Raw genomic sequence first — 17,271 nt, forward strand, 5'->3', positions numbered from 1 at the left:
ACTACCAGTACATGATTTAAGGACCATGGTATCCCTGTTCTTGGTTGGCCAGCAAACTTGCCTGAGCTTAACCCCATAGAAAATCTATGGGGTATTGTGAAGAGGAAGATGCAATACGCCAAACCCAACAATTCAGAAGAGCTGAAGGCCACTATCAGAGCAACATGGGCTCTCATAACACCTGAGCAGTGCCACAGACTGATTGACTCCATGCCACGCCGCATTGCTGCAGTAATCCAGGCCAAAGGAGCCCCAACTAAATATTGAGTGCTGTACACGCTCATACTTTTCATGTTCATACCTTTCAGTTGGCCAAAATTTCTAAAAATCCTTTTTTTGCATTGGTCTTAATTGATATTCTAATTTTCCGAGATACTGAATTTGGGACTTTCATTAGTTGTCAGTTATAATCATCAAAATAAAAGAAATAAACATTTGAAATACATCAGTCTGTGTGTAATCAATGAATCTAATATACAAGTTTCACAATTTGAATGGAATTACTGAAATAAATCAACTTTGTGATGATATTCTAATTTTATGACCGGCACCTGTATATGGCTACAACAGAAAAGGAAAAGTAATCATCATGATAAGTAATCTTCTCAGATGAAAAACTTACAGTTGGCCTGGAAATGCTTAAGCTCATCCAGAAAAAATATGCATGTTTTTGTTCATGACACGGTTAATAATGGCAGCAGGAGGATGGATAGGCAAGGTTATAGACTGTAATTATTTTCTGTAATTATTTTAAAGTCATTCACAGTACAGTAACACACTGAGCTAAATGGGCCGACTATAATAACAAAACAAAAAAACACAAATAAAGATTTGGTCAAACTCTTCATTTAGATCAAAGTTGTCATGGAATTTAAAATTCACAATTCCATAAAAACAATGACATTTTACCATGACAATGTAAAGAGGCTGATACACAAAGAAGTCTAAAAAGGTTATCGTGAGCTGCTTATAAGTAACATTGAATTATATAAAATTTCTTTAAAATTCTTAAATTAGGATATTTAATACTAGTTAGTGTAACAATACAAATAATGAATGGTCAAATAAAAATGAGTTTGAACACAACATATTTTATTCAAATACAGTGATACATTTCTGACTTGGTTTTTCCCTTGGGAAAAAATCATGCATAATGTATATAAATAGCAGGAGCTTGTTGTATGTAATACATTTTGCACAGCTGCTCCATAATCTTGTCATTTCAGCAACATTTTAGACTGAGACACAATACAGCAAATGTTTACATGATAAAAGACTTTGGTGTAAATGTGTAGTTTTGAAGTATTAAGGGTTATTAATTACTGATTGCTTTTCACTTACTTTAATTATTTAGCATTCATTATTTTGACAAGAATTGGAGGTAGTGTATTATATTCAAGTTATTACTCACATACTATATATGTCAGAATCAGAAATTAGATTTATTATACTTAATAATAAAGTTAATATAAAAGTTTGCTTTTATTGTTCACAAATAAAACTGCCCTCTCCATTTGGCTTGTGAACTCCATTTTGTTAACAACTTCAACATAAAATCGAATGCATGGTTATAGTATTATGAATTTCTATAATAGGTATTTTTCAGCCTTCATATACTCTCATGTTGGAAGCTGCCCCATTTCTCTCTCTGAGAGTTTCAAGCCAGCAAGTTGAGCTGTATTTTCTGGAACTCTAAAACAACATTATACTTTTCTCAAGCAACCCTAAAGCAGTGGTAAGCCTAAATGTTTTCTTTTAAAACACAACATAATAAAGAAAAGCATTCATATTCAAAAACAAAAATATGTTTACTGTGACATAATGTTATGGACTACCTCTAGATAAACACTAATCTTAACCATTCTTGTGAACAAACAATCACTGGTATCATATGCTGACTGTCGGAAGTTATATGCTGAAGCCAGCTTCGACTATGACAGAATCCAAAGGGCAGTGATGGCATTTAAGATACGAGTCTATGTATGCTGCTAGACCCTCATTTTCTATGGCAACAACATTATAAACAGATTTTCTTAATATATTTCATCAAGCCTGTAGTTGATTCGAAACTAGTATGAGTATCTACCAAACTATACCAGGATCTCAAATCACTGAAGTCTAGTAGAAAAGAACTGGTCTTTTTTAAGACAGAATTACTCAAAATGCATTATGCTGTCACCATACATCATTTTAGCAACATGGGCAGTGATATTTCTTTCCTACAACTCACTTTTAAGTGACATTAAAATATTTCTATTATTAAATCACATCATTAAAATACTATTGAAGAGACTTTTAATAATGTAAAATTACTACAGTATACCTTAAAGTTTAAATTCAGTATACAGTATAAAGAATCTGTTTAGCTGACTGGTTATGCAAGCATTTAGTACAGAAGACATAACAGACTAATAAAATGATTGACTTATGTGAAATGCATTTAGTTTTATAAACCTATTTTTCAGATTATCAAAGGTTGCTCATATCTGAGAGCAGGACTGAAATTTACTTGTAGGGCTACATCATTTATGACTAACTGATGTATTAACAGTTAAAAAAAAAATTTATAATGTGTAACAACAGACATATAATGTTATGGAAAAAGTACAGATGCCTCTTAAAAAATGTAAAAAATAAACCATGTATTCAAAAAGATAAGTTGCCAGAATTATTTCAGTGAAGCACCACATTCATAGTATCTCAGTCATCATCCAGCACCTCTGTCTTGATCTCTCCTGCACCTTGTCTTGCTAGAGCTAATATGGTGTGATTGACTGCGGCCATTTCTACGGCCAGGGAGATAGGGTCCTGATGATCACTGTGGCTTGTGTTGTCATCCTGCCATGAAAAAGAAGATTTTAGAAAGATTTAAGAAAAAAATACAAGTAACTTTCATTTACAACTGTAACATGGAACAGGACTACAAATGTTCCCAGTAATATTGTGAATATAATAATTTCTCTTTTAAATTATAGTAGGAGAAGTATACAGCACCATTCTGTATGACAAAGCACATGCTGTATGAAAAACATATAGCACCAATAATAATAATTATTCATTATTTAGTTATGATACCTAACTAAACAAAAAGAAAAGAAAAACAAAACAATTTTTCCTAATTAACTTGTAAATTCTGCATGTAGCAAATAGTGAGCTTGGGGCCTGCCAATATATGGCAAGTCAATACACTTTTAACAGACTTGCATTTTTTTTAAATATAAAAATTACCAGAATGAAACTGGTCAGTAGCTTTTCTACCCAATGTACAATGGATTTGATTATCTTTAATTGCATGATTAGATGTAACGGTGCAAGAATGATAACACTAAACAATATGGTTTATTATGTATACTTCATATATACCAAAATTTATTTTTTTGAGAAACACATAGAAAATGTTACATTAAGAACAGTAATTTTACCCTGATTTTCAAACTTGCAAGAGATTTCTAAGGATGACAAGTTTATTTAATAGTTTAAATTATTTTCCCATTACTTAATCCTAGTATTTACAGTATGTCTGTTTTACAGTACTAGGGTATTAGCCATTATGAATGTAGTTAAAAGTCAAGCAAAATGACACCTTTTATTGGCTAACTAAAAAGATTACAATATGCAAGCTGTTGAGGCAACTCAGGCCTCTTCTTCAGGCAAGATGTAATCAGTTGAGATGTAATCAATCAAGATGTTATCAATTTAGGTCATCATTGTTTTTTCTGTTATTTAATAAAAAATTCTATCAATGTGACTAATGCGACAATGTAATGTGAAGAAAGAGATGACATTTTGATCAGGTTAACCTCCTAGGCTTTGCAATGGAAATTTTGAGCATAGGCAAAATTATTGTTACCAGCCATAGGCCTAGCCTCAGATCTTTACAGAATTCCAGGAAAGAAATTGATTTTAACCTGCATTAAAGTACACTTCAATCTTGGGAGGAGTTGTAATCACAGTTAGCTTGTGTCAAAAACATTTATTATATATTTTTATTTAAATAACTGAATAGTGATAATTAAATACAACTGTAAGAGGAATTTTACTAAAACCTTCTTAGAATCATACAATAAAGTTTTTTTGCTCTTAAAATTTTTACTCAAGTGTGCACCAATAATTAAATGGTACGCATTCACAAGACAACTGGTTCTGTAAATCATATGACCCTGTAGGACAGCTGTGATTTTGCAAATGTGTGCTTGGATAAGATTTCTACATAAACTGTTATTGTTTGGAGCTAGAAAGATTTTAAAACATTCTTTTATGTAGTTACCCAAAGACATGCATTTAAATATCCATCCATCCATTATCCAACCCACTATATCCTAACTACAGGGTCACGGGGGTCTGCTGGAGCCAATCAGGGCATGCCGTAGGGCGCACACGCACACCCACACACCAAGCCCACACTAGGGTTAATTTACAATTGCCAATGAACTGTGATAAAGGCACTATATAGCGCCCGACCCGGCACAGACTGATGCAGAGGCACGTGTAAAATCACACAGGCTTTTATTTGTTTCTTCAGCTGTGGGGCACGTCTTCCCCGTGTCCCACAGGCCCAACACAGTACCAGAACACTTTAAATACACGACCACCAACTCTCCACCTTGCACCACTACTCCTCCCAGGCAACCTCATCCTCTTCCTCCCGATTCTGGCTTCTGAGTGGTGGAGGCTGGCCGGTTTTATAGCCCACCCGGAAGTGTTCCAGGTGCTTGACCACCTGGTCCCAATTGCACCTCCATGTGGGGCTGATGACTTGTCCATTCAGGTTCTTGTGTCTCGGCAGCACCCCCTAGCGGCCACCCCAGCTCCCAGTCAGTCTGTGGAGGACTCCATGTCCCATGGAGCCACGCGGGAGACTGGGGAATCACACTAAGCGTACCGGGGGAGGTATTGAGCTGTCCATGGTGGCTCTCCCAGAACATATGCAGCAGGGGCGTCCCAGCCGGGCATGGGCCCCGGCCGTCCCTCACAGGACCTAACCTGCATGTCTTTGGACTGTGGGAGGAAACCAGAGTACCCAAAGGAAACCCATGCAAACACAGGGAGAACATGCAAACTCCATGCCGGAAGGAACCGGGAAGCGAACCTGGGTTTCCTAACTGCAAGGCAGCAGCTCTACCCACTCTGCCACCGTGCCACTCTAAATAGATGTACAAAATACAAATAATAAATACTTCAAGGATTATATGAAAAGGATATATGCATATAAATATACACTGAAAGTCAAATGTTTGCAGACTTGTATTCATATTTCAGATTTGGTTGATATAAAGACAAAAATGAAGATATATGATATTAGGCTGTTTCCACCTCATATTTAAGTGACTAACAATAAATGTACATTGCATGTGTGCCACTATTTACAAAGGCAACTGCAGCTGTGTTCTGATTTAACCAATCACATTCCAGATCATATACAAAGATAACTCGACTTCACCTGACATCAACAGAAGTGATTCTGAATAGCTCTAGATAAAACCAGCTGTTCCTGTAGGATTGCCTAGGTGATTTCTTGATCACATGCTGCAGAGGTTACAACGGCTGACAAGGAGTTAAAAACAACCTAAGGGATCCTGCTTCGGTAAGGTGCAGATATGGGGTATATGGAGTGTACAGGAAGAGGTAGTACCTCTGATGGGGGAACACGTGGTGCTCCCGGGAGCAGTTCGTCCGCTTTGGTCCTCACCTGTCACTCAGCTCTCACCTGTGGCTCCCCGCAGCTGTTAGCATGCAACAGCGGCCATACCCCGGACAACGGCTTCCACTGGCCGGCTAAACCAGGTGAGGGTAGCTGATGGGCCCAAACCCTCGGTGAACTAGGTCTGCCTACCTATGCATGCGAAGCCTGGACATCGGCTTGAACCTGCGGAAGAGACCATTTAGGTCCAATGGAGGTGAAGGTGACTACAGCAATGCACAGTGGAGTGCATAGAGCAAGATGAAGCACGTAGAACATCTTGGTCATCCACTGCATCCGTACCCATCTCCGGTCGTCATGACTTAGGTCTTGCCACTGGATACAGGTGGTCCTGGATGAGAGAGTGAGGTCGACGCTGCGCAACTCTTCCTCACTATAAACAAAGTCAGTCGCGCAAGTCATCAGTCATCAATCTCACATCAAGTTTTCAAGCCCTGTGGCGACGGGTAAGCGACGAAGTGACAGGTGTGGTGCACTGGGAGTCATAGCCGCAAGCCTGCACACAGGCGACTCAGGCCATAGGGTCGCTCTTCACTTACAGGAGCAGAAGTGGAGCTTGGCAGCCACCTGAGTGTCTGAGCAGCCCTATTCAGGACAGCACTGCTCACCTCCATGTATGAGGAAGGGGCTAGAAAAGGTGCCCCAAACATTGCCTGCTCCTTTCCACCCTGGCCAGCTAGCCGCAGTCGGCGGTGACCCAACTACGCAGTCGAAATTTAAAAACAAAATCTATTTCACTAAAACTTGCCACATGGAACATCCACACCCTGCTTGACAGGGATAACATAGACCGACTCCGAAGACGCACGGCACTCATTGCCCACGAACTTGCCAGATACAACATAGACATCGCCGCTCTCAGTGAAACCAGACTCTCTGGTGAAGGAGAATTTACAGAAAGGCTTGCTGGTTATTCATTCTACTGGAACGGACACGACCCCGACTCAAGGCGAGAAGCTTGAGTTGGCTTTGCTATTAAAACCTCTTTTGCAAGCAAATTCTCCAGTTCCCCGAAAGGAATCAATGATCGTATCATGACGATGAAACTCCCCCTCATCCATGGAACGAAGGCTGCCACCATTGTCAGCGCATATGCACCCACCATGACTAACCCAGAAGAGACCATAGACAAGTTTTACGAAGACCTGAACACCGTCATCTCCTCCACTCCTGCTGCTGACAAACATATGATTCTCGGAGACTTTAATGCACGTGTCGGCAGTGGTAACAGCCCCTGGGAAGGGGTGATGGGGAAGCATGGGGTTGGAAAGTGCAACAGCAACTGCTTGCTGCTCCTTCAGACCTGTGTTAAACATGGCCTTCTAATAACAAACACAGTCTTCAACCTCCCCACACGCAACAAGACATCCTGGATGCACCCCCACTCAAAACACTGGCATCTAATTGATTACATCATTGTTAGAAACAAGGACCGACAGGACGTGAAGGTGACTAAGGCCATTTGCGGAGCAGAATGCTGGACGGATCACCGCCTCATCGTCTCAAAGATGAAAATCCACATCCAACCTAAGAGAAGACCTCAAGCCACTAAAGCTCCGAAACGCCTTAACATCAGCAAGTTGAAGATCCCCGATGTCAGGCAGACCTTTGTTGACACCCTGAATGAACGCCTTGCTTCCATCACACTGGATAACCAGGACGCGGAGACGGCGTGAACCACGCTTCGTGAGACGGTGTATAGCACAGCCACTGAGCGCCTCAGACTCTCTACCAGGAAACAAAAGGACTGGTTTGATGAAAACAATGCAGCGATCCAACTGCTACTTCAGCAGAAATGCCGGGCATACAAGGCACTACATGACGATCCAACGTCGACAGCAAAGAAAGTCGCACTGAGAAGCATCCGCAGCAACGTCCAGCTGCAACTGCGCCGGTTGCAAGACTCCTGGCTGAGTGCGAAAGCTGATGAGATTCAGGGCTTTGCTGACAGGAAAGACATGAAGAACTTCTACAGAAACCAGAGAGAAATACAGTGGTGTGAAAAACTATTTGCCTTCCTGATTTCTTATTCTTTTGCATGTTTGTCACACAAAATGTTTCTGATCATCAAACACATTTAACCATTAGTCAAATATAACACAAGTAAACACAAAATGCAGTTTTTAAATGATGGTTTTTATAGGTTTGGATTTATTTTTCTCCCTAAATAATAAAAACCATCATTTAAAAACTGCATTTTGTGTTTACTTGTGCTATATTTGACTAATGGTTAAATGTGTTTGATGATCAGAAACATTTTGTGTGACAAACATGTAAAAGAATAAGAAATCAGGAAGGGGGCAAATAGTTTTTCACACCACTGTATATGGCCCTACCACCTCAGGAGCTTCCCCTGTTCTCAGTGCAGATGGCTCTACACTCATCACAGACAAGGAAAAAATCTGGGCGGAACACCTTCCGTCATCAACATTGAATCCATTGAAAGACTGCCCCAGGTTCCAGAGAACAAGGCACTGGACGCTGTTCCAACATTGGAAGAGTTACAGACAGCCATTCGCCAGCTGTCCAGTGGTAAAGCACCTGGCTCCGATATGATTCCTGCCGAAATCTACAAAGAGGGTGGACCAGCGTTGAAGGATAAGCTGTTGTGTCTAATCCAGATCATCAGGCAGACCGAAATTGTACCACAGGACCTCAAAGACGCTTCCATTATCCACCTGTATAAACGCAAAGGAAATCGCCAGGCCTGTGATAACTACCACGGAATATCACTACTGTCCATCGCAGGCAAGATATTGGCCCATGTCCTACTGAACCGCCTGAATGTACATCTTGAGCAAGGTCTCCTACCTGAGAGTCAGTGCGGTTTCCGCAAAGAACGTGGGACTATCGACATGGTGTTTGCTGCCAGGCAGCTCCAAGAGAAATGCCAGGAACAAAATACGGACCTATATTCTACATTTATTGACCTGACCAAGGCTTTCGACATGGTCAGCAGAGATGGCCTGTGGAAAATCATGAAGAAGTACGGATGTCCTGACAAGTTCACTGCCATCATTCGACAGTTGCATGATGACATGCTCGCCTGAATCCAGGATGACATGCTCGCCTGAATCCAGGACAACAGTCAGTTATCTCAAGCATTCCCTGTCACAAACGGCGTGAAACAGGGCTGTGTCCTGGCCCCCACACTCTTCAGTATCATGTATTCTGCAATGCTGGCTGACACGTTTAAGGATTCCATTATGGGCTTGTCAATCCGTTTCTGTACCGATGGATCAGTCTTTAACTTTAAGAGGCTTCAAGCGAAAATCAAGGTCAAATGTAACAGAGCAAGCGCTCCCAAGGTGGTCAACATATGCGCCATAAAGACACACTTAAAGCAGCCCTGAAAGCCTTCAACATCAGTCCTACTAAATGGGAACAGACAGCTCAGGACAACACCAAATGGAGATCGGCTGTCATGAAGGGGGCTCAATCTTATGGAACCATGAGGACCGCGGCAGCTGAACAACGCAGACAAGTCAGAAAAAACAGCATTAGACCATCGTCTGGCGCAACCATTTCCTGTCCGCATTGCCAGAGACTATTCCGAGAATGTATCGGACTAGTAAGCCATCTACACTCACCCACCCAGACCCACCCCATCCTTAACCAGATGACTAGATGGTCCTTGTCGATTTGACGGACGAACAAACGAACGAACGAACGAACAAACAAAGGTGCAAATCAGAAGAAAAATCATGGAACACTGTAATAGTAATTGGCTACTAAAATACAAATATAACTCAGATTATTTCACTTTGTTTTGCTTTAGAATGTGAAATCAATCAGGGCTGTCCTATGTCAAGAATTTTATTTGCCTTTGATTTCCACCAACTACTTATAAATACAATCAAACATTCAGAGAATTTTAATGCAAGAACTTTATCAAATTGTAAAGTTATGATACTCCTTTCAGTCAGATTGGAAAACTACCTTTTATATTTTAAATGTTTAAAATTAACACTGAATGTACTGTAAAATTCAGCTTTTAACACTAGAATCCCTGAAGTTTACGATTTTTTTGTTGTCCCTGACCTCCTTAAATTTTCCTGACATACACCAAGAAGCTTGTAGCTCCTTATTACTGCACTAATAGCCCGCTTTTGTTTAGTAAATGTGTGGACCGCATCCTGCTACACACCCCCACCAATCCAATTCAGTCAAATGTAGGCACTGCCCTGCTGCAATCCTCACAGATGAAGTCTGTGTTGAACTATTTATCTGGTGATGTGTTTGTAAGAAATTAAATAGGTAATGAAATCACGTGATTTGAAATACATACATTTCATGTGTGTTCCTTGTCTAAAAAGATCTGTGCAAATACAGAATGACGGAGGAAATGCAAGGCAAGAAATGCTGAACACATGCCTAAAACAGAAAATGTTTTCATATGTTAAAGAAATAACAACAGAAAATGTTTTCATATATTATAGTATAATGTTGACATGAAGTGAAGGATGTGTGAAGACTGAACCCAAAATATCCAATTAACACTTTCACGAAAGGTTTAACAAAATGAGTATGCTTTTACTCAAGAATAAAACTGCAGAAAAAGAAATTGCTCAAATTGACATGTTGCTGAAGCCCAACTATCAGTCGGTATGAAGTAAAAGACTTTTGCATATGTGTATGTTTGCGCTTTTCATTTTCAACCAGTTGTCACAGCAATAACACTATTCTGTCTCAAACGTAGCTCAATCGTTTCTTCTTGGTGTCTTGTTAAGCAAACAGACACTGAAATGTCTATGGTGGATGTTACGTTTCCTCTCATGTGGACATTCACATCAAGATATAATTTTGTCATTTGAAAGATTTTTTTATTCAGTTTTATTCTTGGATTCTTGAATAAAATTGAAATTGAACAATATTTTATTCAGTTTTAATCTTTAAATGCTTTTATAGCTATAAACATTTGCTATTCATTCTGCCTTCAGTGGATTCATTCATGTCTAGTTTGACTGAGTATATAACTAGGTCAGGGTTTGAGAGAATCTGAAGATAGCTGAGACCTCTGCCAAAAGGTTCATGGATAGCAAACACTGTCAGGTTGCTGAAAATAGGGTTACACAGAAGGTGTGGTTCACTACACTGGACATCTACAGGAGAATTCTGTCTCATTAACTGGCCTTCATTACATCAGACCACCACCAATAAAATGTATTGGTCCTATTACTGACTTTTCCATAAAATTTTAAAATCCTCCCCACCTTTTGTGTCTCTAGGCAAAAACTGGTTTATAATAACCATTATACTTAGAGATATGTTGCTCCTCCAACTGTTGATGTGGTAGGAGATGTATAATTTGAGATATGGATAATTTTGGATTCTCATTGTCATGGTTCCTGGGCAATTTGTTTTCACTAGACAGTGAATTACTACGGTCCAGAGAATTGTTCCTGGGTGTAAAGTGATCATGTCCATGCCCCATGGCTATTCTGGGGGTTGAAAGTGTTAAAACTTTTCAGAGTTTATTTCATGTACTTGCAGTTTTTTTTTGTTTGTTTGGTGCTTTATAAATATGTGGAATCCATTTCTTTATTTAGTTTTGAAATATGGGCTGTTTTTGTACTTAAAATGGCAACAAATCTAGATACAAATTATTTATGTATTTCCTTTGGGCATTTGTGTATACAGTAGTTGCCATCCCCAGTGCTACCACATGGCAACTAGAACTTACAGCCCATATGGTAGTCGTGACAATACAGGTTGGTGTTGTGGAGATACAACTTATTCTAGATTCTGTCTTCTACTATCATAAACTTTTGTGGTGGCATATACAGTACTAAACACAAGAACTGGAATGCAGAGCACAAGAACAGGAGTTTATGGAAGCAATCCATGACTGTTTTTTTTTTAATTTTATGTTATAACAGCAATGAGGAGGGGGAGATCTACCTTAATTTAGTATCCTGCCTTAATTCAGATACAATTCAGGTGTTATCTGTGATTGGACCATTAGGTGCATATTCAAAAACTAAAACAGGTACATTTAAATTTAGTACAGCAAACTGTGGAAGATGTAGCAAAGCCAAAACTAGATAAATTGGGACAAGTTTTTACGTGTGGAACACAGTTGCAGAATGGAGGGTCAGGTTTAAAAGTGTTTTGCAATTCTAGGCGACCATAAATTCCTTCGCACCTCTCCATCAGCGTCTTTGTTTTGAAAATGTTTTAAGCAGCACAAGCAGCAAGCAGCCTGCGATACCATCCCCGTCCCACCGACGCTGCTGAAGTTCTCCCACCTCGAGTCTGCTTATCTGGGTGTAAGGTGCCATGAACTGCATAGAGTAAATAATATCTCGTTATTTGGAATACAAACATTTCATGTGTGTTCCGTGTCTACAACTGAACACATAAGTAAAACAGATTTTTTTTTCATGTTATAGTAAAAATTAATGTGTGAAACTGAAGTCCAAATATAAAATACAGTGGACCCTTGACTTACAAGCTCAATTCGTTCGCGAGGGCTGGTTGTAACTCAAGTTGGTTGTAAGTAAAGACCATTCCGCAGTGAGCGGAAGCAGAGAGCGGCGGCGTCTCCCACAGGCACGTAGCCCTTCGAAAGCACCCGAGCAAGTTCACCTGAGGTAAAGCTGGCAGCTGACCAGTAGAAATAACCGGCAGTGAGAAATTAAAGTCGATCGCTCAGCGGGTGGTGGAAACTTAAAGCGACGGTGATTCAGCTGAACACGAAAGCGCCGAAGCACCTATAAAACGGCAAAGATGACTTCAACATTTAATGTAAGTTCTATCTGCTCTCTGCCCATCGAGGGCACGTTTATATGTTGTGTGTCCTGCAGTATGTACAGCTCAGGTTTTCCGGCCGACAGTGCAGATAGCTTCACCTGCCAAAAATGTTTAGTTAATTTAGAGTTGGTCAGGAAAATACGCGAATTGGAGGACCGCGTTAGGAATCTGATAGCGATTAGGCAAACCGAAAATTGGATCGACTCGGTTTGTTTAGACAATTCGGCTACATCTGATTCGGCTTCAGTCTCTCCAGGTCCCACTGTAGTCAGTGCGCAGCCGAAATCAGCAGCACCAATTCAGCCACAGGGCGAGTGGGTAACAGTAAGACGGGGGTCTAAGAATCCAAAATTTAGTCCCCCAGCACCCAGGTCACCAATTCGGACCCAGAACAGGTTCTCAGCTCTCTGCAGCGCGCCTGTGGAAACTGAGAATAATAAAGTGCTCATAATTGGCGATTCCATAGTGCGGAATGTTAGAATTCCAAACTATGTTAAACCAGCAGTTAATGTTAAGTGCCTTGCAGGGGCCAAGATTTCTGGCATAAAGGCCGCATTGGACCGTGTTGCCGACGATGAAGTATCTACCTTATTGCTGCATGTCGGCACTAATGATATTTATTTACAGCAATCTGAGGTATTAAAGCGGAACTTCATCTCTCTATGCACCAAAGCTAAAACAAAATGTCGGAATTTAATTGTATCTGGTCCCTTACCAAGATTATATAGAGGGGATGTGATTTATAGCAGATTGCATTCCTTTCACTGCTGGCTAGAAACCTGGTGTGCAAATAAAAGCATAGCATTTGTGAACAATTGGGATGATTTTTGGGAAAGGCCTGGATTTTTCAGAAGAGATGGTCTTCATCCTAACTGGAGGGATCTTATGTATTATCCCAAAATATGGCAGCAAAACTGCCTGGTTGACTGATTAGAGCACCATCCAGGCCGCAGTCATGTGATCTTAAATCACAGGCTGTTCTTTATCCCACCTGTTATTTTCCTGAAGCTGTTACCCATAATCCCTGTTGTGGGGCATCCAGTAAATTTAGTCTTGATACAAACCATAAATTAATTGATAACCAAAAATAAGGTGTATAATTAGACCAAGGGATAAAACCAGACACTCCACCAGGGGCATCTGTAATAGAAATTTAATTCAAATTAAAACAAAAATATATCAGCAGTTCAGAAAGAACCATGCAGTTTTAAATGCTGTTTATTGAACATTGCTCTCTTGGCACTAAAGCTGTTTTGGTAAATGATATATATTAAGTACAAAATCTGATCTGTGTCTTCTTACTGAAACCTGGCTTAGTAAATGTGACACTGTTCCCTAGCTGAGGCGTCACCAGATGGATACTCGTTCCTTCATAAGTCTAGAGATTCTGGTCGAGGAGGAGGCCTTGGAATAATTCATTGTAACAAAATGCAAATCACTCCTAAAAATTTAGGCAACTTTACATCCTTTGAGGCATTCATTTTAAATATTAAAACAGATTCCAACACAATTATAGTGCTAGTCTACAGACCACCAGGGCCATATTCATTGTTCATGACTGAATTTAGCAACCTTCTGTCTGATTTGGCTATAAATTATGATCACGTAGTTCTGATGGGGATTTTAATGTACACATTGATGTGGAAACTGACACTTTTAGCAAATGTTTTACTTATTTGTTAAATTCAGTAGGATTTTGTCAGATTGTCAAAGGTCCAACTCATAATCATAACCATACATTAGATTTAATTATAACTTACAAAGTTGAAATTCAAAATTTAAATATTACTCCATTAAATGTAGTTATTTCCGATCACTTCTTAATTACATTTGATTTAGTTCTGCCCATGCCAGCGACTCAGATTAAAACAAAGACAGTGCGACATCTAGATTGTAATTCTGCTTCAAAATTTATAGATACCTTGAGTAAGTCGAGTGTAATTGTGGAAAACCATTTAGATCAGTTAACATCAAATGTAAACGTGGAAAACAATTTAGATCAGCTAATATCACTTTATAATGTGACCTTGAGAGATGCTCTGGACACAGTGGCTCCCCTAAAACAAAAGTGATCAAAGCACATAGAAACTCTCCCTGGTTTAATGAAAATACTCGAGCTCTTAAATTAGAGTGTCGAAAACTGGAGCGCAGATGGAGAACAACAAAGCTACATGTCTTTCAAATTGCATGGACAGAGAGTGTAAATAAATATAAAAAAGCCCTCTTTAAAGCTCGCTCAGAATACTATTCTACATTAATAGATAGCAATAATAAAAATCCTCGGGTACTGTTTAGAACAGTGGCTAAATTATCCATCCATCCATTTTCTAACCCGCCAAATCCGAATACAGGGTCATGGGGGTCTGCTGGAGCCAATCCCAGCCAGCACAGGGCACAAGGCAGGAACCAATCCTGGGCAGGTTGCCAACCCACCGCAGGACACACACAAACACACCCACACACCAAGCACACACTAGGGCCAATTTTTAGAATCGCCAATCCACTTAACATGCATGTCTTTGGATTGTGGAGGAAACCAGAGTGCCGGAGGAAACCCACGCAGACACGGGGAGAACATGCAAACTCCACGCAGGGAGGACCCAGGAAGCTACCACTGCGCCACCGTGCCGCCCTGTGGCTAAATTAACAAATGGCAATTCAGATCAACAGTGCAAAATACCATCAGATATTAGCAGTACAGACTTTATGAACTTCTTCAATGAGAAAATTAAAAATATAAGATCCCAGATCTCAGCATCACAGTACAAACCAAATACTAGCTTAGCAGACCCTGCCGCACATTGCATTCAGCACTTTAGTAATTTTAATCCTGTAACTCACCAGGAAGTCTTAACTTTAATTACTAAAATGAAGCCCACTACTTGTTCCCTAGATCCAGTGCCAACAAAACTAGTAAAAGTGCAATGGATGTTCTTGCAGCCTATTCTAACCGTTATCAATAGTTCATTACTGCATGGCACCGTACCTGATGCACTAAAAGTGTCAGTCATTAAACCTTTACTTAAAAAGTCAGACCTAGACCCACACATACTAAATAACTATAGGCCTATTTCAAATTTACCATTTCTCTCTAAAATACTAGAAAAGTAGTCGCCAGTCAGCTTCAGTCACACCTTACGCATTACAATTTATTTGAGAAATTCCAGTCTGGCTTTCGCACTGGTCATAGTACAGAAACGGCACTAACACGGGTTGTAAATGACATTCTGATATCCTCTGATGAAGGAAATTCCACTGTAATTATGTTGTTGGACTTAAGTGCAGCATTTGACACCATTGACCATTCTATTTTACTGCACAGGCTAGAAAACGATGTTGGGCTTACAGGCCCCGTGCTCGCTTGGTTCAGTTCTTATTTATCAAATCGATTCCAGTATGTACAGAAATGTGCAGACAGTACTCCATCATTATACACAGAAGTTCAATATGGTGTCCAGGGCTCAGTACTGGGACCTTTACTGTTTTCACTTTACATGCTTCCACTGGGATCTCTCATTAGGAAACATAATGTTAATTTTCACTTGTATGCAGATGACACCCAGTTATACCTTTCATTTAAATCAAGTGAAGTTTCTCCGATGTTGTCTTTAATTAGTTGTGTTAGTGAACTTGTCTTTAAATACAGATAAAACAGAGATGTTAATTGTTGGAGGGAATGACGCTGATCACAGCAATATTTTGTCGTCATTTAACTCAGTTGGAATCCCAATTAATTTTACTGAATCAGCCCGCAATCTAGGAGTTATCTTTGACTCTAGCATGTCATTTAAAGCACATATTACAAAGTCTCCAAAACATGTTTTTCCATCTTAAAAATGTTAGGAAATTAAGGCGCTTTCTAAATAAACAGGATTGTGAGAAATTAATTCATGCATTTATCTCTAGTAGGATTGACTACTGCAATGCGGTGTTCACTGGCTGTTCAAACTGTTCTTTATACAGCCTCCAGTTAATCCAAAATGCGCTGCAAGAATTATTACAAGAACAAGAAAATATGAACACATAACTCCAGTTCTTAAATCTTTACACTGGCTCCCAGTTAAGTTTAGGGCAGATTTCAAAATCCTCCTTTTAACATATAAAGCATTAAATGGCCAAGGTCCGGCTTGTCTGAACTTATCATGACTTACAAACCTGAGCGCACATTAAGATCTCAAGATGCCGGTCTGCTTAGGATTCCAAGGATTAATAAAATAACAGTGGGAGGTCGAGCTTTTAGTTACAGGGCCCCTAAACTGTGGAATGGTCTTCCTGCTTCCATAAGAGATGCCCCTTCAGTCTCAGCCTTTAAATCCCGGCTGAAGACTCACTACTTCAGTTTAGCATATCCTGACTAGAGCTGCTGATTAACTGTACATACTGCATCTCTGTTGTTAGTCATTAGCACTATAACATAAGTAACATGATAATTATATTTGAATACTAACCCTCACCTATTCTGTTTCTTTTCTCGGTACCCAAATGTGGCATTGGTGCCACGCCCACCTGCCAAGTTGTTTGCCTGCCTATGGTAAAGTCATCCCTGATGGAGGATCACAGGAATCATGGGAAAGAGGGTCCTTTCATCGGAGCAACGTTTCAGCCGTGGCATGGCCAAATGGGGAGGCAGCTAGATGGATGAGGTCTCCAGGACTCTAAAAATATCCAAACCTAATTATGTCATATCATCTACTGTTAAACCGTACTTCTAAAATTTTTATTATTATGCTGTATTAAGGAATTGTTCTGTTCTGTGTATTGTATTGTATTGACCCCTACTTTTGACACCCACTGCACGCCCAACCTACCTGGAAAGG

At 39.9% G+C, this 17,271-nt stretch overlaps 1 protein-coding gene across 7 annotated transcripts in view; it reads right to left on the reverse strand.

Moving 5' to 3' along the window:
- Positions 1–1,071: 1,071 nt before the first annotated feature.
- Positions 1,072–17,271, reverse strand: part of LOC120517029 (homeobox-containing protein 1-like) — a 302,918-nt gene continuing 286,718 nt past the window's right edge. For 6 of the 7 annotated variants that reach the window (XM_039739106.1, XM_039739105.1, XM_039739103.1 and 3 more), the window contains one exon: positions 1,072–2,838. In XM_039739106.1, the coding sequence (XP_039595040.1) occupies positions 2,701–2,838 (138 nt within the window). In that variant the 3' untranslated portion in view covers positions 1,072–2,700. The remainder of the gene's footprint in view (positions 2,839–17,271) is intronic. The other variant, XM_039739109.1, reaches the window with a different exon arrangement.

The sequence above is a fragment of the Polypterus senegalus genome, chromosome 16, assembly GCF_016835505.1.
Source record: "Polypterus senegalus isolate Bchr_013 chromosome 16, ASM1683550v1, whole genome shotgun sequence".
NCBI lineage: Eukaryota > Metazoa > Chordata > Cladistia > Polypteriformes > Polypteridae > Polypterus > Polypterus senegalus.